Here is a 17,670-nt window from a genome sequence, read left to right as displayed (position 1 = left end):
TTAGGAACATTAATCTTTTTAACTAGCGACGAGACAATAAAATCAGAAGAAACAGCAGCAAAAAAGGCACTTATAAAATGTTCAATGAAGAACATCAATTTTAGAATTAGAAAATGGTGACACCTGCTCCTAGAGACAACTCATCGAGACCACTAAAGGCTACTCCTAGAGGCAACCCCTCGCCTTCTGAAGACAGTACTTCTTTTGACATGTCATTGTCCTTCTTCTCCAATATTTTTTGGGCTTGATCCAGCCGAGTTGAGGTACCCCCACATGTACCGGAGAATTCACCCGATACAATTGTTACGCCAATAGGAAATTCCACAGAAGATCAAACTTTGAGCGCTTTTAATGAGGGTTCAGGTTGGAAACCCGATTTTGGATGGCCGAGATTTTGAACTATTGAAACCAAATTCAACATCAGAAGACATTTTAGCGGCAACATAAGTCACTATCCTGAGCATAACATAGCCATACACGTTTTTCGAGAAAGTGATTTTGACCGTTTGCCTAATAATTGTTAGATCATTCCATCTAACCTCAACCAGGGTTTTTTTGATACGACCCTGTTTAAACAAGGAGAGCTTTGAAGCACGTGAAGAACAACGAGTTCTTCGAATGTATAGATGACGGCTGAAATTTTATTGATCTTAGTTCTTACTACTAGTTATGAAACTGTATTTAAATTCTATGATATTGTTTGATTGATTTGGTGAGCAAGCATAAATTTTTTCACCGATGTTTATATCTATCGACGAAACTGGAAAATCAGAAAAAAGAGCAGCAAAATAATACTAAAAAATTGATGAAAGAAGAACATCAATTTTTGAAATTGAAAAACGTAAACTTGCTAGGAAAATAATTGTTTAGCCATAAGATGCTTTGACCATAGTGATGATGTATACGTGAATGTTGAGAGAGAAAACGCACGCTTGAGACTTCCCATTTTGTCATTTTTATTGAAGCCTTGTCTTGCGGAGAGATTTTTATCAGTGAACTCCATTCAACATCAAAGCACTCCACTGCACAACACTAAAGTCAAACAGTTTATCCAGATCATAAAAAATGTGATAATTTTCACGCAGTAAGTTTAAGTGATTGATCTAGACTCAATGGCGTTTCCTAATCTCAGTAAGTCAACAAAAAAAATTCAAAAGGAGTTTGACATTTTTTTTGGATTGTTTACATAAAAAATTCAAGAGGTTGACGCTGAAAATCAACAGAAAGCGATAGTTAAATAAAAACTTGTAACTATATCAACAGAATTGCTATCAAAAATCTTAAGTGCAGATAAAATCTGGTCATCAATAAACGATAGTATGAGATAATTTAGCTAATAACATTAAACTTCTGTTATTTCATTTATTTCAGAATTTTTTTATTCTTTTTCCATTTTCCAATAATTCATAAATGCGGTTCGAAAGTATCTGGCAGTTCATTATTCAAACTCATCAATAATCAACTATTTACATCAATCAGAAAACAAAAGGCCGCAATCTTATCCAATAAGCGCTCCAGAAAAAGTCTTGTTGCGAAACGGAAGACAAAAATGCGACAAGGGAAATCAAGAAAACTTTTCTATCGTACTCGTACTTAATCTTACTTATCCTGTAGCCTCAATCACTAGCTCTGAGTACTACTAGCTATGAAAACGTACTCAAGCTCAATGATTTGTTGTTTGGTTTGAATGAGTTAACATTTAATATTTTCTTTTAAGGATTTGTTGTGTAATTGTGAATTTTTATCACAAATACTTTTATCACACAAAATTTCGTCCAGCATAATTTTTCTATCCAATTCGGTAACCCCACCAGAAAAAGTCTTGATGCGAAACACAACACAATACAAAGAAAACGTCAACAGAAAATCAAGAAAATTTTTCTGTAATACTTAGCCCTGTTGTTCCATTAACACCGATTCAGTTATAACGTGTCATAATCTGCATGATGTAAAATTGTGAAAGATTCATAGTGAGGGTGTGCTATCGAATTATTCTTTTTTTTGAAGACTACTCAGTAAGTTTAAAAAGTATCGATTAATTGGATAATAATCCCTCACTATGAATCTTTCACAATTACTATAAGTATCATCAAGATTAAAGTGAAATAAATCAAGTCTTTACCAAGTATTATTTTTATTCCGTTTTCAAGCATAACTTGTTTCAATTTAGTGAATTACGCAGACCAGTTTGTCAGGTGTATAAAAAAATTCTTTGCGATTGCTTTCAATTATTTGCCAATAAAAATTTGTTTGCATGATTTATATTTATTCGTATTTACATCACAACACAGATAGTATTTGCATTAGCTGAAACCAGTAGTCAATTGAATTGATAAATTGGCGAAATTGTCCTCAATGAAAACTCTCGCGTTTAGCATTAACTCTTGAAATTGTGTCAGATTCCCCTGTTGCAAAAAAACTCAATCCTAATTGAGAACAAAAGTCAATCAAATGACTCCAGTTGCGAACTCATTGAGCACAAGCAAGCCACAAGTTGCTGCAAGTGACCCATTAGAACCAACATATCCATGATATCCATGCAACACAACTCCTTCCCAATTGTATCACAACACAACAATTTCCAACCAAAGGCGCTCTGCTGATTTGGATGAAACTCAAAACTCAATAAACTTAGCAAGCGAATTGCCTTTACTGTTTTCAGATGAGGATTCGTACTACTCAAACTGTGCAGAGCAAACGCTCAATGATAAATATCGGGCACATCATTTTGATAAAAGTGCTCAAATGGTGACACCTGCTCCTGGAGACAACTCATCGAGACGACTAGTCTTTTCCTAGAGGCAATTCATCGCATTCTGAGGATTTCATTTCTTTTAATTTGTCATTGTCCTTCTTCTCAAGTGCTCTTAGGTCTCAATCCAGCAGAGTAGAAGGACCACAACATGTAACGGGGACTTTTCTCAATACAAATGTTACGCCAACAGGAGATTCCGTAGAAGATCAAACGTTGAGCGCTTTCTCTGAGGAAGCAGGTTTGGAGCTTGATATTGGCTGGCCATGGTTTTTAAAAATAGAGAGCAATTTCAACATCAGAAGACATTTTGGCGGCAACAACAGTCACTACCCTGAGCATAACATTGCTATACAAGTTTTTTTTTTGTGAAATAGATTATGACCGTTTGCCTAATGTTTGTTGGATCACTTCATCTCCCCTCAACGATGCTTTTCTTCGATTTTATCTTGTTCGACCCTCAAGAACTTTGGAACACGTGATGAATAACAAGTTCTCCTCATACAACGGCTCAATTTTTTTTGATGCCAGTTCTTACTTCTAGAAATGAGATCCTATTTAAACTCAATTATTTGTTGTTTTAAATGGGTTAACCTTTAGTTTTTATTATCTAAAAAATAATTCTTGTTGTGCAAGTGTGACTTTTTTAACACCAATGTTTTTATCTAGCGACAAAACTAGAAAATCAGAAAAAACAGCAGCCAAAAAGATACTAATAAAATGATAAAAGATGAACATCAGTCATAGAAATTGAAAAACATAAGCTTTGCCAGAAAAAGATATGGTTAGCCCTGAGGATTTTAGCCATAGTATTGATGTACACGTGAATGATGAGTGAGAAAAAGCACGCTTGAATTTTTCTATTTTGTCATTTTTTTGAGTTATTGTGTTGCTAATGTTTTTCTTTATCGATTTAATCCAACCAACATCAGAGCACTTCATTAGACTACAGTACAATCAAACAGTTCAATCAAATAAAAAAAAATGTGATAGTATTCACTCGGTAATATTTAGTGATTGATCTAGACTCAGAGGCAGTTTCTAACCTCAGTAAGTGAACAAAAATTTTTTTTCCAAAAAGATTTTGACGAAAGAACAGATTAATTATTAAAAAAACTTGTAACTATAACAACAGAACTGCTATTTAAAATCTAAGTGCAGATTAAATCCGGCCATCAAGAAACGATGACTTAAGATAAAATCAAAGTTCCTGATTAAAATAACAATTTGATTAAAAACAATAAATTTCTGTTATTTCATCAATTCAGTAAACACCAAATTTTTGGTTTGTTTATAATAATTTTTTTGTTGTTTCCCATTTTTAGATGTTTCATTAGGGCGGTTCAAATGTATCTGGCAGTTATTTATTCCAACTCATCAACAATCATCTATTTACAACATTCAGAAAAAACAATTTTCTGCCATTTGATCCAATAAGCGCAAGAAAAATTTGCGAAACAGAAGACAAAAATGCGACAATGGACAATGAAGAAAAAATTTTTGTGCTACTTAATCTTACTAATCCTTTAGTGCCGATCACTAGCTCTAAGCTCTACAAGCTATGAAACCAGATTTTATCCAATGATTTGTTGTTTGGTTTTGAATGAGGTAACTTTTAATATTTTCTTTTAAAGATTTGTTGTGTAATTGTGATTTTTTATCACCAATGGTGTAATAAAGCATAATTCCGTCAAGCATAATTCTTCCATCCAATCCGTTAAGCGCACCAGAAAAAATCTTGTTGCGAAACACAATACGAAGCAAGCGAAAAATTTTCTGTCATACTTAATCCTGCTGATCCATTAACGCCAGTTTAGTAATAACGTGTTAAAATTTGCATGATGTAAAATTGTGAAAGATTCGTAGTGAGGGTTTACAATAACGTGTTTACAATTAATTGGTCAATTTGAAGACTACTCAGTGAACTTCAAAATAATAGATTATTTGGATAATATTCCCTCACTATGAATCACACAGACGCGTTTGTCAGGTTAATAAAAAAACGGCAATTATTTTCAGCTATTTGCATTTAGAACCTGCTTGCATGGTTTATGAATCTCAAAATTTCCATCACAATACAGATAGTTTAAGCTGAAACCAGTAGTCAGTTGAATCAATAAACTGGCAAAATTTTCCTCGATCAAAACTCTTGCGTTTAGCGTTTACTCTCATAATTATGTCAGGTTCCCCTGTTGCAACAAGAATTCAATCTCAATTGAGAACCAAGGTCAATCAAATGGTTCTAGTTGCAAAGTCAGAGATCTCAAGCGACCCACAAGTTGCTGCAAGTCAACCATTAGAACCAGCAAATTCATGCGATACACTCGCGATTGTATCATTACACAACAATTTCCAATCAAATGCAGTCTGCTGATTTGAAGAAAAATCAAAACTTAAAAAATTCAGAGAGCGAACCACCTCTACTATTTTCAGATGAGGAATGATAACACTCAAACCCAGCAGAGCAAACGCTCAATGATAAATGTCTTGCGCATCAATTTGTTTAAAATGCACAAATGGTGACACCTGCTCCTAGAGTCAACCCATCGAGACCACTAGAGGCTACTCCTAGAGGAAACTCTTCGCCTTCAGAAGATTCTACTTCTTTTGACCTGTCATTGTCCTTCTTCTCCAGTATCGTTTGCCCTTGATCTAGCCGAGTTGAGGTACCCCCGCATGTACCAGAGAATTCACTCGATACAATTGTTACGCCAATAGGAGATTCCGCAGAAGATCAAACTTTGAGCTCTTTCCATGAGTGTGCAAGTTGGAAAACCCGATATTGACTGGCCACTATTTTGAACTATTGAAACCCAATTTAACATCAGATGACATTTTAGCGGCAACAAAAGTCACTACCCTGAGCATAACAGCGCTGTACACGTTTTTTGTGAAAGTGATTTTGACCGTTTGCCTAATAATTGTTGGATCACTCTATCTGCCCTCAGCCAGGCCTTTCTTCGACATGACCTTGTTCAACCAATGAGAGCACTGAAACACTTGAGGAACAACCATTTCTCCGAATGCAGAGATGACGGCTCACACTTTATTGATCTTAGTTCTTACTACTAGTTATGAAACTGTACTTAAATTCATAGATATCGTTTTTACTGATTTGGTGAGCAAGTATTAATTTTTTTCACCAATGATTATATCTAGCTACAAAACTGGAAAATCAGAAAAAAGAGCAACAGAAACTACTAAAAGTGATGAAAGATGAACATCAATTTTTGAAATTGAAAAACGTAATCTTGCCAGAAAAAGAATTGGTGAGCCATAAGGAGCTTTGACCATAGTGATGATGTACACGTAAATGATGAGTGAGAAAACGCAAGCTTGAAAATTTCCATTTTGTCATTTTTATTGAAGCCTTGTCTTGTGGATTTTTATCAATTTACTCCAACAAACATCGAAGCACTCCATTATACTACACTACAGTCAAAAAGTTTAATCAAATCATGAAAAAAGTGATAATTTTCCCTCAGTATTTTTTTGTGATTGATCTGGAATCAGGGTATTCCTAACCTAAGTAATTCAACAAAAAAAGGATTTCAGAAGAACGTTGACAATTTTTTAGAACGTTTACATGCAATGTCTCAAGAGACTTGGGGCTGAAAATCAACAGAACGCATTAGTTAATAAAAAACGTATTCGTATATCAACAGAATTGTTATCGAAAGTAGAGATAAAATCTGGTCAGCGGGAAACAGTTGCATGACAGAAATTGAAATCTCCTGATTAAAATAAAACTTTTGCTAATGCCGTTATTTCATCATTTCAGTAAAGACCAAACTCTTCTTCTATTCAAAATATTTTTTTCCCATTTTTCGATATTGAACAGGGCGGTTCAAAGGTAACCGGCGGTTATTTATTCAAGCTCCTTAACGAAAAATTGGACTAAAAATTTTTACCTGTCGTGGTGAGGATATAGTGAATTGGCGACGGCGATTTGGTTATTAAATAATCATGTTCTGAAAAAAAAAGACAAAACAAGAAAAAGTTCGATTTTTTGTGTGAACTTAATTGTTCTTTTCATTCGCCAAGGTTTCTAAAACCGATTAAAGGCAAAAAACCTGGGATTTAATTGGTTCTTCTTATCAAAATGCACTGAGGGCTAATTATAATTTTAATCCATCAATGTTTTGAATATAAATTCAAAAGTCAAAACATATAGTGAGGGAGAATTAATCGTTTAATCCGTCTGAGTTTCCGAAACTGATTAAAGGAGAAAAAGCAAGGGATAAAATAAATTAAAGGTTAAAGTGCAAGACCAGCCAGTCGCCACATCCTAGTCAGGATTATTTAGCCAACTAAAATTACAAAAATTAGGAGACAGTGTTGGTGTTTTTTGTTTCACAATCGATTAACAAGGCAGACAATTCACCTAATTGTCAACCTACGTGGACTATAATTAATATCAGTTCGACGAAACTAAATTTACTTTTTATTGCTTAATCTTATCACCAAAACTGACAGATGAAATAAAGGAATTTTGTTGAATCATTGGCTGTTAGAAGATTAAATTGGATTAGATTCACGCAAACAAAATTGAATTAACGAATTAAATAGGACTATATCCTAATCAAATCAATTTATTGAAGATCTTCCATTTATTCTTCTTCCAATCTGCACCTGTAGTCACAATGGAGACCGCTGCTTCATCCGATCAAGTTTTTAAACCAGTTTCAACCACCGTTAGGAGCTTGTAAAGGGCGCCAATTCCAGCAAACTCAACTGTAAGTGATCCTGATGTAGCAAACATTATTTCTTCCAGTTTCACCAATGAGTTTCCGTGAGAACGATAACTTAGTATCTGAAGAGAGCGAAAGTCTTGTTGCTTCCTCGTTTACTTTCACGACTCAAGAGTCAGTAGAGAGCAATAAATTCTCAAGAGCGTAGACATGCTCAATCAACAAAGAACTTCATTTCTATGTTTGTTTTTTCTTGGGTTTCAGATGGCAGTCACAGCGAGGAAACCGATACTCGAAACGGTTTATCAAGCAGAGCCAGCTGACGAAGAACAGGAAGAACAATCAGGATTTTACCAAGAGCCAGCTCAACAAGAACAGGCACAGCGCAAATTAACTCGCGACCGAAAAGGATGAGAAGCACTTATAAAACTGAAACTGGTCGCATAGAGGTTGGTTACCATATATAATAATTTTTGTGTTATATTTAGTTGAACTTCTCATCATTGAAAAATGATTATTTTTGTAAAAAATGTCTCATTATATCCTCAGTGTTTTTGCAAAATTCTTGCTACAATCCCTCTGTTCTTAAAAAATTGACCATAGTTATTGAATAAATCAAAAATTGCTACGTGTTGATCATTTTCTTCAAACGAAACTTTAAATTATTCTGATTATAAAAATTTTTTGTTCATTTTAATAAAAATTCCTCAGTTAAAATCAATCAGTTGTGGAAAAACAAGGCTTGGTTCACCAAACTGAAAAATGAATGTTATGATATGAAAGACACTCAATTGGTTTTAAGTGTTTAGATATACTAGCTTCTGACAAATTTCATGGACATTTTTAGTGTTTATTTTAACAAAAATTCGGATCAATCTAGAAATTTCATTGTTTTAGAAGAGCAATTTCAAAATACGAGATGAAATCAGCGGTCTTTTCAAATCGAGGTTTACTTCAACGATAAAGACAGGATATCAGAAGAAATTTGCGCACTTTTGAAGGAATACAAGACCACTAAGATATTATCGAAAGCCGATCAAGTGTTGCTTCATCGTTGCCCTATAACACATTTGAACACAGCGAGAAATATTTACGATGGAGAGATTATAAATTTGATAACGCATTCTGTTCCAATTGAGATCAACTCAGTAGTGGATAAAACAAGGGATTCAACCACCAGCAAAATTTGTCCCTTTCTCCTAACGCTAATCGCGCATGTCGAATCGGGCCAAATTTAACTGTTTGTTGAATCCCTTGTTTTATCCACTACCATATATTAGCTCTAAATTCAATAAAAAATTAATTAAAATCAAAAATAAAAATAAAAAATCAAAAAATCAAAGCAAAATTTACATTTCACTCTTTAAGAGTGATTCACTCTTATTCGGAGTGATCCCCAGTAGAAAAGATCGCTCTTTTGCGCTCTTAAAGAGCGAATCCCTCTTTTTTGATATATTTTTTATTTTTTTATACTTTTTATTTGAAATTATCTATACTTTTCGATAAATTTATATTTTCTTTTGTTTTTTCTATGTTTATTCCATTATTAATAAGAAATGAGACAAAATTATAGTATTTACATGAACAACTATCAGTGAAACTGTTCAATGGAGTTGTTTTGCAAATTCGCAGATCCTCTGTTTGGTTAATAAATAAAGGACTTACAACTCTAGGACTTTGCCAACTAGGATTAATTGTTTTATCCGCGAAGCGGTTACACCGATCAGTTATATCAGGGAACCTGATTTGCAGATTTCTACTAAATCCTCTAGTCAATTCTATATCTGGATGTTGTTTTTTTACATGAGCCCGTATCCCATCATATCTCACAACAGAAGTACAATATGGACAATTAAATTTAGCTGACGTACAACTTCTACATGTATACTTACCCTCATCAAAATTATTTAGTGGTTTTATATAATTACAATTATTACAACATCTATTTAATACTTCTGAGCTGGGTTTAAGGTTAGGGTTAGGGTTAAGGTTAGGGTTAGGGTTAGGGTTGAGGTTAGGATCTGAGTTAGAGTTATAGTCATAGATAGAACCAGAACCAGAACTAGAGCTAGAACTGGGGTTAGAACCAGAACCAGAACTAGAACTAGAGCTAGAACTAGGGTTAGAACTAAATTACAATTAGGGTTAGAACTAGAACTAGGGTTAGAACTAGAATTAGAGCTAGAACTAGAACTAGATTCATTTTTTAAAGAACAACCCCACGGAGAAAAATTATTAGCACAAATACCACTTAATATTATATTACCACACATACATTTATCAGTTTTATCTTTATGAAATGATTCATAATGATATTTTAAAACAGCAATGTTTCCACATTTATAGTTACACTCCAAACATTGTAAAAACATTTATAATAGGGTAAACTATAATATTTACCTAATCCTTCACCGGGTAATATTTAGCCATGATTTCAATTAAATCTTTAGTATTATCTTTAGATGTGATACACTCTGCTAAATATCTATTTCCTAAAGTATTGAGTGTATTAGTTTTACATCTCTTATCTAAAATCAAATCAAGGTCTAATTCTTTTTTATCTTTAACAGAATTTATAATCTCTTCTCTAAATTCTTCATTATTTATATATAGTTTGTTTAAAAACCTTCCTCCCTTTCTATTCAAAATTCCCATCTCTTCATTGATGAAGTCATAGTTACACTGATCAGTATACGAACAAAGTTCGTGGTTTACCAAACTGCTTCCCTGATCAGTATAACTGCTTCGTGTTTCACCTTCCAACTCTTCCCCATATCCAACATTAACTAATGTATTTACTCTACTCAACATTGTGCTTGCTCCCATTGCTACAGTTCCAGCATTTCTTGATATTGAATCGGGATAAATATAACTAAATATAATTAAAGCTGTGCCTATAATTCCACCAATATTTGATAAAATTTTCATACCTTTTCCCATAATCATTTCTTTAGTTAGAACATCATTCTGTATTTTAATATTATTTAAAGTAAGAAGTTTATTAAAATAAAACTGATAATTATCATCATTAATAACATTTCCATCTGTTGCATTAATCATTAGTGGTTTCATGTATGCTATAAATTTATTTATGTCTTCTCTTTCTAAATCATCTTTTAAACTAAGAGCATTTAAATCAAGGAAACCAACTCTTGAATCATATATCACTGTTCTATTACTACTACTAATAATAAAAGTATTTTCCTTTTTATTATATTTAATTATACCATAACGAAGTTCATCTGACATTCCATCTGTATAATTATAATAGTTACTATTTAATCCACTAATTATTTTATTGAAGTCATGTTCACATTTATATATCTCATTAAAGTTTTTAAATAGGTCAGGTCCATTATAAATTGTTAAATAAAAAGTATCACAACTCATTCTTGCTGTATTAATTATTTGAGCTGGTTTATGACACATTACAATCATTTGAATATTATAATGTCTACCTTCTGTAAAATAATAACCTATATCCTTATTTAACCTATCACCCATATCATCAAGTACTATTACACAATTTTGAAATTTATGCATATTATTTTTTGTGATTATATTTATATCACATTTATTAAACCCAGTATAAAACTTATTAGACTCAGGATCTATCCAGTCTCTGTCATCTTTACACACTATAACTATAATTTTAGCTTGATCTTGATCAGTGAAACTGCTTCGCAGATCTTGAACTTGAACTTGATCTTGAACTTGATCTTGATCTTGATATTGAACTTGATCTCGATCTTGATCTCGATCTTGATCTTGATCTTGATCTTGATCTTGATTTTGGACTGAGTATAATTTTAAATATTGTCTAATAAAATATGCTTTGCCTGTACCAGTTCCACCATAAACAATAGTATGTAATGGTGACTTTTCATATTCAAATCTAACTAGACTCCTATTCATAAATCCAGCAAAGTTTTCTTCTAGTTTTGTATATTTACTTGGTCTTGATTCATATATTATATAACAAATTCCAATTATGATAATAAAAATAAAAACCGCACTACCTGTTTCCATTTTTATATATAAAATTTATATATATAAAAATGCTCATCCTAACTTTTGAGGAATTCAATAATAAATTTAATATTGATAGTAATGCTATGAGTGATATCAGAATAAAAGATATAGGTAAAGATATAAGTCTAACACCAATTGAGATTGTAATGAGAGATCAAACTCCAGATAGTATCAGGGATCCTAACTTCAACATTATTGTAAATCTACATCCAACTGAAGGTACACATTGGGTTTTAGTTATAAGAAGAGAAGATCAGCAAAGCGGTTACACCGATGGTCCAACATATTACTTTGATAGTTTTGGTGTAGAAACTCCACCTTTATTTTTAGAAGAATATGTTGATCTAGGCTCCAATGAAAGAATACAACAATATGATGAATCTTATTGTGGGGCTTATTGTTTATATATGATCTATCTTATTGATAGAGGATTTAGAATTAAAAGTGCTTTGAATATTCTAGTTAATCAATGTAAATATCCAGGAATATATAATGAGTGTTTTTGTTTAAGTTGTAGTAGAGGTGGTGATAAAGATAAGGATAATGTTAATGATAATGTTAATGATCTACGAAGTAGCTTTGCTCATAATGATAATGTTATTGATAATGATAATGATAATGGTAATGATAATGATAATGTCAATCTCAATGATAATGATAATGTTAATGATAATGATAATGTTAACGATAATGTTAATGATAATGATTATGTTAATGATAATGATAATTTTAATGTTAATGATAATGCTAATGAGAATGATAATGTTAAGGATAATGATATTGTTGATGATAATGACAATGATGAGAATGTCTATCGGAGAAAAAGTTATAATCAGAGTTTTAGTCCTAATCTACGAATTAGTTATAATTCGAGATGCGGTTTCACCGATCAGGGGAATATATCACCCCAATAAATAATATAATCCAAACAAATCCTATGGCTATTAATATAAATGATGATCTATATTCATTATTCTGTATTCTGGTTAAATGATGATGATACATCTATATTCTGGTTAAACATCTATATTCTGGTTAAATGATGATGATATAATTAATGAAGCCGCATTCCCAGATAACTTTAGATGTATAATATCTGGTCCTAGTGAATGTGGTAAGACATTCTTATTAAAAAAACTAATTCTAGCTAGTATATATTTTGATAAGCTATACATCATTGGACCTACTGGTGATCAGTACCATGGTATAGAAAGAATAAACCTAAAAGCAGATGTTCAATTTATTAAAGATATCAAAGATTTACCACCTCCCAATAAACTACCCAAAGACTTAAAGAAACTAATGATATTTGATGATGTTAGAGCCAAAGAACCAGTTATTAATGAATACTTTTGTAGAGGTAGACATAATAACCGTAATATGATATATCTTAATCAAAACCTGTTCTCTCTGGATAGGCAGAGTGTTAGAGAGAATTGTAATCTATTTATTTTATTTGAACAAAGAGGTAAAGTCCTCATATCTATATATCAAGATTTCTTTAAAAATGTTGAAATTAGTTATAATGATTTTGCTAATATATGTAATAAGGTATGGAAAGAGCCTTATAATTATATTGTCATTGATATAACTAAAAATAAAAATATTAATGGTAAACTAAGAATTAATTGGGATAGGAAAATTTTATAGTTTGTGTTTAAGTTAAGTCAAAGATTAAGACTAAACTAGATCAACGAAGTTGCTGGTTACACCAGATCAACGAAGTTGTTAACACAAATGGGTCTTCAACCTGCTAACTATGTTAGATCAACGAAGTTGTTAACACAAATGTAAAGTAAAACTAAATACATCACCATTAAAGTCTATAGGTCTTCCATGCTCATCTTTAATATGAAATTCAATAAATTCTATTCTATCTTTAGTTACATTTTGATATAAGATATTAGTTGGTATAATATTTATCAAGTAACCTGGTGGTTCAGTTAGATTAAAGGTATATAGTATGTCTGTACCTTTACCATTATCTGTAGCTCCAGATATAATACTGCAATGAATGTTAATATTATTGAAACCCATAATATCAATAATTTTCTGAGATTTATATCTACCTTTTTTATAAATTATTTTTCTAAATTCTAGTAAGGAGGCTAATGAGTTTTCTATATCAAAGCTGAGTGCTCCTTGTTTTATTTCCATTAAACATTTCATCGTATTCTTATCGGGTTCTATTATAACATTACCATCAGTTTCTTCTTTTATTAATTCTGCTATATCAGTTAACTCATATGCTCCCGGTGTAATAGTTGAATATAGCAATGGGATTCCTTTATAATTATGATTAAGTATAGATGCAATGTTTGGGCTTGAGGTAGAGATAGGGTTAAGTTTAGGGTCAGAGCTAAGAGCCCGAAGTAAAGCTTCATCATCTTCTATAACAGTACTAGCATATAAGAATTGATTGTTTCTCCTATTCACATTAAACACCGAATTATAAACAGATAATCTAATTAAACCTAATTTTCACCAAAGTTAAATTTTCTGTTGGTTTTATCATTCTAAAGTTTAGTGTATGTTCTTTTTTAGTTTTAGTTAAAGCTTCATGTTTCTTTTGTAGTTCATATAATATCAAGTTGTCTGTCATTTTTTATCTAATAAAAATGGATTTTAATTTGGATAAAACTTATAGTTATAATAATGATATAAACAAAAGTAAGATTATTAAATATAAACCTAATAATCTGGCAACAATGAATACGGTTAATACTAACATTAATATCATACTCAATAGAGAAGAGAATCACTTAAATTTGCGTGATTCATATCTAGAGATAGAGTTTGTTGTATCAGATGATGCTGGTGGTGTATTTGCTAATGATGCTAATATTAGATTAGTTAATTATGGTATGATGGCATTGTTTAGTTCAATTAAGCTTGAAACTAGTGGTGGTAGGACTATTGAATATATAGATCATTGTCATCCTAATCTATTGATGTATAAGTTATTAACTAGTACTGGTGATGAATATGAGAGTGGTTTTGTTAGAAATCAGGGTAATAGAGATAGTCAACTTAAAGGTGACCATATTGCTGCACAACGAGGACATATGTATATGATGGTTAAGATGAGTGATCTATTTGGTTTCGTAAATGATTTAGAAAAGATTATATATGGTTTAGGATTTAAACTATTATTAAAAAGAAATAAAAATGATAGAGCTCTATATAGAGTTAATGCTAATCCTGGCGCAGTTGCCAATGATGGTAATATAGAAATTAGAGATATATCATGGTGTGTACCTAGTATTGATTCTTGTAATGATATTAGAATTATTGTGCAAAAGGGTTTAAGTAAAAAGAATAATGTAGACTTTAGTTATTATGAAAGAAAGACATTTTATCAGATTGTACCCAATGCTACTAATTTCTTGTTTGATCTAGGTATGGAAAGTGGTATGGAAAGACCGCAATATATAATAGTTGGTTTTGAAAATAATAATGTTAACGAACAAACTCATGATGCAAGTACATTTGATGTAATGAATGTTACTGAATGTTATTGTAAGATTGGTAGTGAGTTTTATCCCGAGGATAGAATGAATATTAATTATGGAACCAATAATTATAAAGAGGCTTTTAAAGATATTGTTAGCTTTAATAAAGATTATAATGGGCTACCACATAATATAAAACCATATATAAATCATAGAACATTCAAAAGTAATTATAGAATATATGTATTCGATACTAGATATAAAAGGGATCATATAGGTCCACAACCAATACAACCTAATTTTAAATTTAGTGCTGCAGCTGCAGATGTTATATGTCATGCATTAGTATTAACTAGAAAGGTTATTAGTGTGAATAGTGATGGTAATAAGATGGTAGACATAATATCATAGATATAATTTAAGTCAAAGATATAATTATAATTTAGATATAACTCTAGCGAAAATTATAATTTTAGATATAACTCTAGCGATAATTTATAATTATAGTATAATATAGTTATTGTTATAATAATATACATAACCATATACTTATACTTATACTCGTAGCTAGTCAGCTCTAATTGTTACTCTTGTTACTCTTGTCAACACCCAACTCTTTCTTATTAGTATTAACAAAACCTTTAGCATAAATAATGTCTATTTTTTTTATTCTCTAGAGCCAAGCCTCTAGCTTCAAGCTTAACCTTGGGCTTGGGCTTGGGCTTGGGTTTAATAACAACAAAAGGACCATACTTTTTAACTTCCATTATTTTTTATATATAGAAATGAGACCTTTAAATAAGTTCAAAACTAATTCATATTGTGTTGGAGTTAGACATTATAGTGGTACTGTTAATATAAGAGGAGCTATCACTTCAAAAGGAACTAAGATGTTAAAAGGTAATTGTGTTTTATGTAGAAGGAATAAATCAATGACAGTATCTGACGCAACAATAGAAGCAGAAGGACTTAAAGATTTCTTTAAAAGTGTTAGTAAAGCTACGTTTAATTTTGGAAAGAAAGTTGCTAATAATCCAGTAAGAGAATTAGAAATAGCAAGTAAAATAGGAAGTGCAGCTGCATCTAGAAACCCTAAAGCAGCTCTAGCCGCTACACCTGATTTAATTAATTTTGCAACTACTGGTGAAGGTATAAAAGTAGTACAAAAAGAAAGAGGGTTATACTTAGGTACAAAGAAAAGATAATTATTTGATTATGATTATGTTTATGATTATGATTATGATTATAGCTATGATTATGATTATATTACGATTTTTTTATGTTTATGATTATGATTATAACTAAGATTATGTTTAAATATTTATCGATCGGTGTAACCACTTGGCTTACCACAGACGAAGTCTGTTCGCGGATAAATATTAATACTAATATTATTATTACTAAAAGCATTGTTATTACTAATTACTAATATCTTTAATCTAAAAAAATACTCAGCTTGTTTTTCTTATTCTTCTTATAATCCTCATATAACTTAACAAATTCATTATACTCATCGTTATCTATTTTATTATCATTCATTGATTTAGTATATAGTTTATTAAACTTATCACTAAACTGTTTACTTAAAATATACATTTGTGAATACTTTATAATTTTTATTTCTAATTTTAGTATTAACTGTTTTTGATAATGAACCACAAACAGTTGCTGTAGCAGAAGCTGTTGGTATAGAATAAGCTAATCCTATACCTGTTAATGAAACTGATGTTGTTGTTGCAGTTGTTGCTATTGATGATAATACTATTTCTGTTATCTCGGCTATGTTAATATAATTCTTATATCTACTTAACTTCTTATTATAGTTATTAGTTTCAGTTTCATAATAATTTCTAATATCTTTTATAATGTTAATATTGTTGTTAAATTTATTATTATCTTGAATCTTTTCGTTTATCAATCTTTCTGATACTGATGACAGATCTGGATATAGTAATCTCTCACTCGGTGCTGTTGGATTGGTCATTGCTTTGCTTATTTTCATTAGTAAAAATTCTTTCTATTTCTTTCATTATATCTTCTTGATTAAAATTATAATGCATCTCAAGTCTGTCTTTCTCTTTATTATCAAGTAACTTACTTTGTAAAAGTATAGCAATTATATATTGTACTATAACACCTCTAAGAGATTTATTGTATTCTTTAATTTCTCTCAGACCGTTAGTAAACATTTCATCTAGTTGTATGTTAGTTATATTCTGATTAAACTTATTATTATAAAATTCTTGCTTTAATTGATTATATTTAGAGATGGTATCTGCAGCAACTTTATTACAAAACTTAACAGTCTTTCTGACTTCATTTGTTGATTCAATAAACTCATTAATTAGTTCTTCATTAACTTGTGTTCCATTTAGTTGTAATGTTTTAGTTGTAACTTTATCAAAGTCACCTTTTCGTAGTTCAGTTGTGTTTTTACTTAAAATGTCTATTTTATTAGAAGAGGATAATAAGTTATTGCCACAATTCTCTTTATTAACAACATCTTTTTCATCTATCGGAGGATGTACATTTGTAATTTTATAGGTATCCTTCATATCAATATTATCATTATCTTCGAGGAATAACCCACGAGCCTTACTTAGTGTTAAGTTGTTTCCATTCCCTATATGATGTTTCGCTTGATTGAATCTGTTTCTTGTCATTATTTATTTTAAGAAATATATTTAATGATTCTAAAACTTTATTATTAGATTCAAAATCAAACTCAGATTTCAATAGTTCC

General features: G+C 31.0%; 1 protein-coding gene across 1 annotated transcript in view; it reads left to right on the top strand.

Moving 5' to 3' along the window:
• Positions 1-5,268: 5,268 nt before the first annotated feature.
• The window catches only part of LOC142350453 (gamma-aminobutyric acid receptor subunit beta-like), a 45,171-nt gene continuing 32,769 nt past the window's right edge, over positions 5,269-17,670 (top strand). The window contains exons 1-2 of the mRNA XM_075402301.1: positions 5,269-5,391; positions 7,708-7,821. Of these exons, the coding sequence (XP_075258416.1) occupies positions 5,269-5,391; positions 7,708-7,821 (237 nt within the window). The remainder of the gene's footprint in view (positions 5,392-7,707; positions 7,822-17,670) is intronic.

Source organism: Convolutriloba macropyga, chromosome 12 (genome assembly GCF_964194025.1).
Source record: "Convolutriloba macropyga chromosome 12, txConMacr16.3, whole genome shotgun sequence".
Classification (NCBI taxonomy): domain Eukaryota; kingdom Metazoa; phylum Xenacoelomorpha; order Acoela; family Convolutidae; genus Convolutriloba; species Convolutriloba macropyga.
Note: the sequence above shows the minus strand (reverse complement) of the source record. Positions and strands in the feature narration are given on the sequence as shown.